The 10,392-nt window shown below is 46.9% G+C and overlaps 1 protein-coding gene across 3 annotated transcripts; it reads left to right on the top strand.

The window, feature by feature from the left end:
• Positions 1-1,690: 1,690 nt before the first annotated feature.
• On the top strand, positions 1,691-3,004 carry LOC133929729 (uncharacterized). Of its 3 annotated transcripts, none has more exons than XM_062376515.1 (3): positions 1,691-2,105; positions 2,250-2,299; positions 2,593-3,004. In XM_062376515.1, exons 1-3 carry the CDS (start codon positions 1,962-1,964, stop codon positions 2,765-2,767), a joined length of 369 nt encoding a protein of 122 aa, XP_062232499.1. In that variant the 5' UTR covers positions 1,691-1,961; the 3' UTR covers positions 2,768-3,004. The 3 variants fall into 3 exon arrangements, with proteins under 3 accessions (XP_062232499.1, XP_062232497.1, XP_062232498.1); XM_062376513.1 differs by having other exon boundaries at positions 2,250-2,316; positions 2,593-2,998; XM_062376514.1 differs by lacking the exon at positions 2,250-2,299 and having other exon boundaries at positions 2,593-3,000.
• Positions 3,005-10,392: the final 7,388 nt, after the last annotated feature.

Here is a 10,392-nt window from a genome sequence, read left to right as displayed (position 1 = left end):
GCTGCTTCATGTTGGTGATCATGTGTTGCAGAAAATTCAGAGGATGGGTTTCTTTTGGTTGCCCTGATACTGAGTTATGCTATTGCCAGATGCTTAGTCCTTTTATAAGATGTTTGGTGCTATGACCCGTTACTTGCTGTTGTTAATCCCCTACTGCTGTGGTTGATCAAAGAATAGTGAGGGCTGCTCTTTGCGGCCCCATAGTCTCCAATATGTTCCTGTGGTAAAGGAGCTGTTCATGGTAGTTGCGACTCACTGTCTTTGGAGTTAACATGGCCCTATTGATGGTTATGTACTCATGCGGATGTTTAGCTATTCAGTGATGCTTGTTTCATCTCTGTTGGTGATAATTGATTAGTGGTGGTTGTTCCTTTTGTTGGCCGTGCTACTCTAGTGTTCGTCAACACTGTCACATTGCCTTTCTATGTCAGATTAATACTGTTACATTGCCTTTGTTGCTTCCGGTTGTCGGCTAACATTGTTACCCTGCCTGTGTGGTTATCGCCTTTGTGGCTTACCAAAACATGCGCCTTTGTGGCTGGAGCCTGCGTGGCCCACAAGTGATCACCCCGCCTTTGTGGCTTTTGCTTGTGTGGCTCGTTGCCTGTTGCCATCGGGGATGGCTGATGAGGACAAGTCTGAGGCCCGAAGAGGGAGGTAGTGAGTCAAGCACGACGACGGAGCTCCTGGTTGTGGCCATGCTGCTACCTCCGGTAGAAGCTACGCGTCGTGCCGCACTCCTAGCTCACCTCTTCGTAGAACATACACGATTTTGAGGCCTACGTGGCTGATGATGATCCGGGATACATAAACAGTCCAAAAAAGCTCACGCTAGACTGTTATCCCGTTCTCTATCGCTTTTGATTTCTAACGCTTACGTTGCTTGGTCTTTGTTGCGTGTGACTACAGCCTTGCAGACCCGGAGACGATATTAATACGACGACCGCCAGCGCAGCTTAATCGGAGGTAGCCCGAGGACGGGCGTAATTAACCGGAGAGCTTCACGAAGCCCCGAGAACCAAGACAAAGCAATCGCAGCATATGAGATAGTCAGATTGCGTGTGCGTCGTGGAGTAAAACTTTGTAATCGAAAGATGTACTTTATGAATTCGATATGAATGAATAAACTTTACAATTTCATTACATTGTCTCATGTCTCTTGTATACTCTGTATACTAGCACACCCGCAAATATTACATACACAGTTTCAAATACGATTCGAACGCACGTTTCGAATCCGCGAAACACGAGGACCTGTCACTAATGTGACCCCAAGCTGGGAACGGTCTCAGACCGTCACTAATGATCTATCATTAGTGATGGGTGAGGAAATGACATGTCACTAATGATAGCAATGACAGGTTACATAGGGACCACTCATTAGTGACGGGTAATAACAACACATGTCACTAATGCCAAAGTCATTAGTGACAGACCCTGAAAACACCTGTCACTAATGTAAATATGGGAGGGCCAAGGCAGCTTGGTCAGTGGCCCAGGCGGCCTTTCCGGCCCAGGCTGGCCAAGGCAGGAGGAAGGGGGGTGGGTGCATGACATAAAAGGCAGGTCAGTGTGATGGTTTACCCTAATCGCTCTGTCCCCATGCCTAGCGTTGATGTCGACGTCGCACCTCCTGCCGTTCTCTGCCCATCCCTGTCAGTCTCCATCCCCAGCTCGATCAACGCCGATCGTTCCTCTTCTTCGTCGCTCTAGTCTCCTCTCCTCTCAAGCCTCTTATTCTCAATACCGCTCTCTGCCAATCAAAGTTGAAAACCACCCCCAAAATCCTCCTCACCCCGTCGTAAAGAAGAACGGCACCCGCCGGATGAGGACCAAGCATATCTCGCAATGGATCCCAGCCGCCCGTGCTCTCTCCTCTTTGGCAACCTATCGGACCACGCTTCCCTGTCCTGCAGCAATGGTTCGAGGTGGAGGCGAGTGGATCCATGGCGCGGTGAGGCATGAGGAGTGTGCTACAGCGGGCACGGCGGATCCAAGGCACGACAGTGGGACCTACGACGGGCGCAGCAGGGGCTGGATGGAGCTTTGCCTCCGCCTTTACCTCCATCTCCACTCACTCATGGTGCTCCCTCGCCTTCGGACAGGTACGGATTTCCCTTGCCCAATTTCCACCTTCGCTAGCGCTCGCTTTTCCCAAACTCCAGCGCGCTGCTATGCCATCTGTGTCCATATCTCTCGAGCACCCTCCATGTTGCTCATAGCTGCCGTGAGCTTTTTTATTTTGTCAGGGCGTGGCTGTGAAGGAGAGGAGCATCTCGGTGACCCTCTTGACCAGAGGGTAGGGAAAGAGAATAGGTGTATTATCTCGTCTGCTTCAACCTTGCTTTTCATTTTAGTGGCTAGGTCAATAATGCGTGGGTTTAGTTTCTTGGTTCATCAGTTTGATCATTTGGGGGAAATTAAGGATGTTATTTAGCCCTAGTGGAAATAATTGTATTGCATTGCACAGGTTCATTTTTCTAGCATAAACATTTTCGAATTCCTTAACTCGGCAATGCGATGTAGAACTGACAAAGCCGCCCCAACCGCTCTGCTCTGCTCACTGATTCCCTTGCTGCTTTGGGCGCGTAGATCCCGACTTGGAGATCATCAGCTTCGCCAAGAGGAGATGCAGATCAAGGAGAAGATTGTGCCTCTCAAGGTTTGGTTTGCTTCTCCGGTCAACTGCTGCACACCTGCAGGCTGTTTCGGTGCCTCCTTGTCTTTTAATCACTCACATGAATGCAGTGGTGAATCTATAGATTAACCTCCGAATGAACAACACTGTAATCAGGGACCAGTTCTTGCGGGTATGTAACATATATTGCATTGGAATAATTGTGTGACAGCTCAGTTGCCCATGAGCTAGTAATTACTGATAAGCATCCATATTTTCTTGTAACCCATTTTATATTTTTTTGTTTTTCAAAAACAGACCCGACCCGTCACTGATATATAGTCATTAGTAACGGGTCTGGATCTAGATCCGTCACTGATATATGTCATTAGTGATGGATTCAGACCCGTCACTAATGTATCCAGTGACGCGTTCGGAGTGACGGGGATTTTACCCGTCACTAATGAGGGTTATCACCCATCACTAATAAGCTACTCTGACGTAGTGGTGTCAACTAAGCTAGGGTTAGGGTTTCGGCCCCCCCTTTTTGTTCTGGATGTGGACGATGAGAGCCATCGGAAAACCAATGGTTAATGGGGTTTTGGGCGCCGACTTAGGCTTGCGGCGTGATTGGGCCGCCTGCGCGCATAATGGGCCACTTGCGCGTATCAACTTTGGGCCGGCTTGGGAGTATTGGGCCGAGATCGCGCGCATTGTAAAGTTTTTTGGCGTGTGTTTTTGTGGCGTTTTAGGCCGGGCCGTCAATGAAGTTTTGGGCTTCTTTTTCAGTACATTTTAATGATGTTATGAGCTGAAAATAAGTAAAGGATTTGATGTTTTAATGGGCTTTTGGGCTTTGCTATTTTTTCTGTGGATTTCCTCAATTTTGATGCTGTTTCCGATTTATGCAAACTGAGTGTTCATGTTAATTAGGCTAGTTGATCCTCACGTTTAGTCTAATGTTTTATCTAACAGTCTGAACAACATTATTGAACAACACAAATAAAGCTCCCGCCATCAGATATAAATCAGATGGATTGCAAAAATGATTGAAAGTTCTTTAATTTCTAGTCAATTATTTTTAGTGAAAGTTCTTTTCTTTATCATGTTTCCGCACATACTCAATACAGTACAGAAAGAAAATTGCATAGAAACGTTATAACAAGAAAATATTATTTAAATGTATATATTAATTGAAGTTACTAGAAATTTGGAGTCCAAAGCAATTTTTTAGAGAATAATATTTCCAATCAATAGCAAGCAGTACAGTATATAGACATGGCCATGGATCACGCTCCATAGACATGAAACTTCGCAGGGCTCTAGATTTGAACCTTTCTTAATTGTTCAGATATACGCAAGACAAGCTGTACTGATGTTAAAACCTATCTGACTGCATACTTTGCAACCATCAGAAATAAGATTATTGCTTGACAAAATTTACCTTGACCCAACAATTTATGATACTTTGGTGTTATCTTTAAAGCATGATATGGCAAGTATACAACAAACATTAGATAGTTTCATGATCTGCTTCAGAAAATTTTAGATTTAAGTGCAAGTATACAACAAACATTAGATACTTGCATGTTCTGCTTCGTAAAATTTTAGATTTAAGTCTAGAGAACCAATCGAGCACTGCTTATGCAATGGGTGTCTTTTCTCAAAAAAAAAAAAAAAAAAAAAAAAAAATCGAGCACTGCTTAAAGCATCTAGTTTATCTAAAAAAAAGAATCATGTGCCATCTCTTAACAAATGCTGAAAAGAGAACGGGAGAGGCTTAGTAATGGAAGATAAATTTTTATCTCTTTTTGTGCTGGTGAGTTGGTGACAGGTCAAAAATGTTATCTCCCTGTGTGTAAATCATCCAGTTCGTCATCAGCCACTACACGGAGGTGTTCGTCGTCGTTGATGAGGTGCTGTCTTGGTCCAAAGCCAACATGCTCCATTGATAGTTCTAAAAATCAGACCGGACCGGTGGTTGAAAAAATTGGAACCGGTGAAACGCTCGGTTTGATCGCAAAATCGACAAACAAACAAGGCGCCCAACTATGTGACGTAGCCCAACAAGGCGGGTTGACAGATCTTAAAGATTTTTTTTTTGGGTGGGTGGGGGGTGGGGGGTGTTGCGCCAGAGGGAGCTCAAACTCGTGACCTCACAAGAGGAACACATTGACTAACTCGTGACTAGGCTGACCACTCTGCTCTACTTTGTGTTGTGGCTATTTCCTCTGTTTTGTAACGTTTGTTCACGCCCACCATTATATACAAACTAAGAAATATTAAAATCGAGTGAAAAAATACAATAAGATGACCATGCTACCCCTAATCAATACAAAGATGAGAGCAATTAATTCACCAACGTTGGAGTAAAAGCATGCATACACTCAAGGGTATAGCAGTAAAATGGATCATAAAATATCCTTGGTTACTGCAATGGATAAACAATTTGAGATAAATACTTCCGAGGTCATAGACAAACATTGCGAAACGGAGGGAGTAATTAGCTAACTTTACACATTTTGTACAAATTCACTCACTCTTTGAATCCGGAGTACAACCAAGTCAATCGGCGGTGAACAAGAGGCCTTGCTAGTTCGACATCCGGTCTGGCTTTCGAAACTGTGGCTCATCCCATTTTGCCCTTAGACGAAGCCCTACAATGCTCCAAACTTCAAACCATAGCATAGGTTGTACATGGTGCGCAACACCAGCTAGCCATTCCGGGCTCATCAGAGGCCTTAGAGGCATGTGTTGTTCATGTTGGATAACCTCCGTCTGGCAGCAACATAAAAGGTGAGGAGCAGGAGGAAGAATAGGAGGCCGATGGTTGGGGTGAACCGTGAGTTCGGGGCAGAGAGGCTGACCTCTGAATAATGACTCCCTTATGGTATAAATAATGGGCCTCTTGTTCCAAATTACGAGGTTAGCATGCGCAATGACACAAAAATCAAACCACTATACAACAAAAAATCCAATCAGCATACACCTTCAGGTTGCATTAAAAAAAAAGGCTCAGTGTTGTTGCATTGAAGGGTGTGGAATTTTTATACTCCATATTTAAAAACTAGCCGTTATGCTCTGAAAAGTGCGGACCTTCTGCACAAGTCTAGAACCTCCGCACTTATGCGGACCCTCCGCAGAAAAGTGTGAACCTTCCGCAGTTAGCCGTGAACACACTAAAGTGCAGACCCTCCGCACAAAAGTGCGGACCTTCCGTACAAGTGCGGATACTCCGCAGAAAAGTGCAGACCTTCCGTATTTTTCTGAAACAAAGGATTTAGGGCTAACTTTCTAAGACTCTCATGGGTTTGTTTGGATTTTTGAGCACTGTCTCTGTACAACCAAGAGATTCCATATCCCCTTTTAAAGTACGACATCCTAAACTCAAATATAAAGCATAAAAGAATTTAAAAAGCATAGGAGCCAAGCCGCTTTCCTTTATCCATTTTTGGGATTCACAACACGTCACATTTTTCACTTGATGGAACTAATACCTGTCCATAACTCATAAAACTCATTAGTTCTTTAATTATTTTGTTATTATCACCGAAACCCACTTAGGGGTCTAGATGCACTTTCACCAACTCAACCGGGCCTTTACCCCCTTCGACTCATTGCTTCGGTCCGCCGATGTTCAGGTTCGCCCGACACCTAGGAACACCGTGACTGGTCACATTGAGTGGTTCCTGGTGGCCTCCGAGGAGGCACACAGCCTTGAGCAGAGGATTCGCGAGACAGTCGGTGACCACCTTTTTGAGGTCGGAGTCTCCGGCACCTGCCTTGCCCTCGCCTGCGTCCGTGACCACTTCCCCGACCTAGGCCTCTTACCGGTAGTCGGTGCTGGTTTTGAAGGTACTTGGATAACCACGGAGGAGTCGGCGCCGGTGCCGACTTATTTTTGTACGCCGTTCGTTCCTGCCTTTGGACCGTCCGGTTCGACCCGCCTAGGGGTTGAAAGTGCATCTAGGCCCCCTGAGTGGGTTTTGGCTTATTGATGACAAAACGATTAAGGGACTAATGTGTTTATTGAAGCTATGAACAGGTTTTAGTTTCATTAGTGAAGATACACAATGTTGATGTCCCTCGAAAAGAAAAGAGAAGCGATTTGTAGTACTCAATAGGATTTAATTTGTTTTATCTTTGAAATTGAGTCTAGGAAAATCGTACTATCAAGAGGGATGCAATTGTCAGCTTTGATGGTGTCTCAATGCTCAAAGTAACCTATTAGAACCAATAGTTGAGAGGCACATTCACCCACGGACACCGGAAAAAATAGGCAGAATGTCCTGAGTCCAGAGTCTCTGGTGTTCACCAGATACTCCGGTACTCAGTGTTTTAGGCCGGAGTCTCCGAGTGAGACTCAGCCAGAGAGTCTCGGTTCCGAATTATTTTTAATTGTCCGGAGTCTCCGGTGTTCACCGGATACTCTGGTACTTGGTGAATTTTGGCCAGAGTCTCCGAGAAAGTCTCCGGCAGAGAGCCTAGGTTAAGCTTTTATTTTAAAAAGACCGGGTCTCCGATGTTCACCGGATACTCCTGGTAGATGAAGTTTTTTACCGGAGTCTCCGAGTGAGACTCCGCCAGAGAGTCTCGGTTAGCATTTAATTTAAATGACCGGAGTCTCCGGTGTTCACTGGATACTCCGGTACCTGGAGAGGCCGGAGAGTCCGTCAAGTCTCCGGACTGTTTCTTTGTGGTGACTAAGTCCCACCTGGAGACTTCGGTGTTCACCGGATACTTCGGGCAGTTCAACAGAACCGTAACGGCTAGTTCTGACAATGTTCTGAGCCCGTTTTGGATTTCAGGCCGGAGACTCCGGTGTTCACCGGATACTCCAGATTAGGGGAGTCAGAACAGTAACGACTAGTTTTTGAGGGTCAGCTATATATACCCCCACACCCCCTAGCATTTATTTCTTGCTATTGCTGCTGAGCTACACTTTGAAAAAGCTTCCTAAAGAACATTCAAGAGCCCTCCAAACATCTCTAGTGTTTAGTTTTGCGCCAAAATTGAGATATTGTGTTTGGAAGAGTAATTGAGTTGTTGAGCATTGAGTTCGTCATCAAGCACTCATTTGATCTTTTCTCTTGGAGCCTCGTGCTCCTAGACGGCAAGGCGTCGCCCGTAGAGCACCCAAGAATTGTGGAGTACCACGGGAAGTTTGTAATTGCCATCGATTTGAGTAAGAAAACATAGCTTGATCTTTGTGGTCGCTATGAGAGGATAGGGTTGGAAAAGACCTGGCTCTTTGTGAGCTCCTCAACGGAGACGTAGGCACTTCTTTGTGAGGTGGCCGAACTCCGGGATAAATTCTTGTCTCCTCATTTGTGCAAGTTTTACTAATTATTGTAGCTTTGGGATTTTTCCCAAATTCTAGTATTTGTGAGAATCTTACTGCAAGCTATTGTTGTTTAAGCATTTTACTCATAGTAGAACAAGTGATATCTTTTAGATTCTAGTAAACTTGCTTAGATTCATTTGTTTTCGAAATCCTGTATAACCCAGATATTCCGGACTAGACCGGATACTCCAGACAGACCAGAGTATCCGACCTTCACCGGAGTATCCGGCCTCTGAATAATCCGCTGCTGAGTTTTAATTTTCAGAAACGCCTATCCCCCCCCCTCTAGGTGACTTTAAGTACATTCAGGGGTGTCTTCGGGTCCTAGGGGTATTGTCCCGAGGTCATCCAGAACCAGCCAACGAGTTTTATTCGAGTGTCATTTTGTAATGAAGAATGCTTGTCTTTATATGGATTTCTTCTGTGTCCGGGCGTGAGTAGCCTTGGAGTGCTCGTAGTGCCCATGGATGATCGCGTCGACCCACTCTCTAAGCAAGGTTCCCAGTGCTAAGGATGACCTTTAGAATGACAAGTGTTTTGGTGGCAACCAGCGCTCGACCCGAGCTAGAGCCTGTGGCATCATGGTCATTAACCCCCGGTCGCCTTCCCCCTGGCAGCGTGCGAGAGGTCAACATTGGATCGTGTCCCATCGATGCAAGCGAGTGGGCTAAAGGAAACTAAAACCTGTCTACGAGAAGACAAATCACATATCCTAATAGTTCTAGCCCCCGACTATCTGGTCGGTGGAAGAAACAACCGACCAGGCAGTCAAGTTCTTGAAACAGAAACGCTTACAGTTTGGTGCGATATCATGCTTGTCCGCGAAGTCCTGTAACCCACAGAGATTGATTTTTTGGATTTGAAATACTTACAAGCCATGTCCACGCTCGTTCGAAAGGTCCTGCAAAATAGAAAAACAGGCTCGACGCCGAGCAGCCTCATACACAGAACTGGCGTTTCGCGGGTTATGTAAATTTTGGCCGACCACCAGGCAACCTGACCTTGTTAGGCCGGGGAAATGTGGGTCTCTTTGGAGTACCCCTCCCTTCCCGAGAGGAGCCCACCACGACCTGCCCAGCCTTGGAATGAACCCAAGTCGAGGTTGCTCATGACTAGTGGTCGCGGTGGCGCCCGAGGCCTTGTTGGGACCGGGCTGCTCGAGCCTTTAGAGCATGTTCACGGAACTCTTCGCTTGAGTCTTCATCGTCGTCCTCACCCGGCCACTTGGTCAGGCCCGGCCATTCGAGGCGACCAGCGTGCGATTCCCAACTAGCGAACTGAGTTCCGTTGTCCGTATTTATGCGACTTGGACTACCAAGCGGCACTACCAGCGCTCGTATGGGCTTTAACCTCTATTGCGGCGGTGATTTCCCTAACGGGCTCAGTTTCGATCTACTTCGTAGATTAGTTGATTGCCACGCGTAGGAATTAAAAACCACCTAGTGCTTTAGGGAACGGTCCCACGATGTTGGCCCCCCAGACAACGGACAGCCGAGAAAGTGGCATGATTTGCAGTGCCTGGGCTGGTAGGTTGGTATTTCGGCCGTGGTACTGTCACGACTTGCACCGTTTCACCTGCTCGCAAGCATCCTGGAGGGCAGTGTGAGGTTCGGCCTCCACGTATGCCTCCGAGGATGTTAGGGAACGATGTGCTCCCCCCATCCTGAGCGATGTATTTCAGTAAAGAGTCGTTGCTCTCTTGGTGGTAGAGGCGTCCCTCTACCAAGGAGGATTCTCACGATCTGCCTGCGTGACCCTTTCTGCTGACACATGGTTGTCAAGGGCTGCTTGATTCTGAAGGTAGTTCAAGATCTGGTCCATCCAGGTCGTACCCGAATCGAGCAGGGCGACCACATGATGGCCACCCGAGGTCGACGGCACCGAGGGAGGCGTTGCCTACAAAGGTGTTGCCTCTGGTGTTCCGTTTCCCAGCAGAGCATCCCTTCCATATTGACCCAAGATCGCAGCGGGTGGTCGTGTGAATCTTTTTCCCAAAGACTCCAACCGGGACGGGTTCGCAAGAAGAGGTCAGACGGACCAGCCCATCGGCCAAGGAAGTACTCCTTGCGAGGGACGTGCGTGACTTCCTAGTCGATGGCGCGTCGCTCTAACTTTCTTACTTTGGAGTGGTATGTCGCCATCGTCTGGTTCGAGCACTGGAAAACCCTTTGGCGCTAGGGTCACACCCAGTAGCGAGTCCCTCATCGCTAGTAGGTGTTACTCCCTCCACGCAGGTGTTGTTCGCGTTCCAGATAAGAGGCCCTCATACTCCGCAATGTTATTACTAATTGGAAAAACATAATTGAACCATGTACCTGACGATGCAGGGTCATGTGCTTGTTTGTTCTTGGTCGGAGGAAGCGTGCCTCGCTTAGGGACCAGTACTGCACCCGTGGTGCCTTGAAATCATGCAAGGTAGGACAAAGATTCC

The sequence above is a fragment of the Phragmites australis genome, chromosome 9 (genome assembly GCF_958298935.1).
Source record: "Phragmites australis chromosome 9, lpPhrAust1.1, whole genome shotgun sequence".
Classification (NCBI taxonomy): Eukaryota; Viridiplantae; Streptophyta; class Magnoliopsida; order Poales; family Poaceae; genus Phragmites; species Phragmites australis.
Note: the sequence above shows the minus strand (reverse complement) of the source record. Positions and strands in the feature narration are given on the sequence as shown.

Bases quoted from the DNA above. Each gene is read 5' to 3' on its own strand.
- LOC133929729 (XM_062376513.1), top strand. From the start codon at position 1,826: ATGAGGACCAAGCATATCTCGCAATGGATCCCAGCCGCCCGTGCTCTC. The intron at 2,106-2,249 runs GTACGGATTTCC...TTATTTTGTCAG, and splicing joins GCTCCCTCGCCTTCGGACAG to GGCGTGGCTGTGAAGGAGAG. The intron at 2,317-2,592 runs GTGTATTATCTC...TTGGGCGCGTAG, and splicing joins AGGGTAGGGAAAGAGAATAG to ATCCCGACTTGGAGATCATC.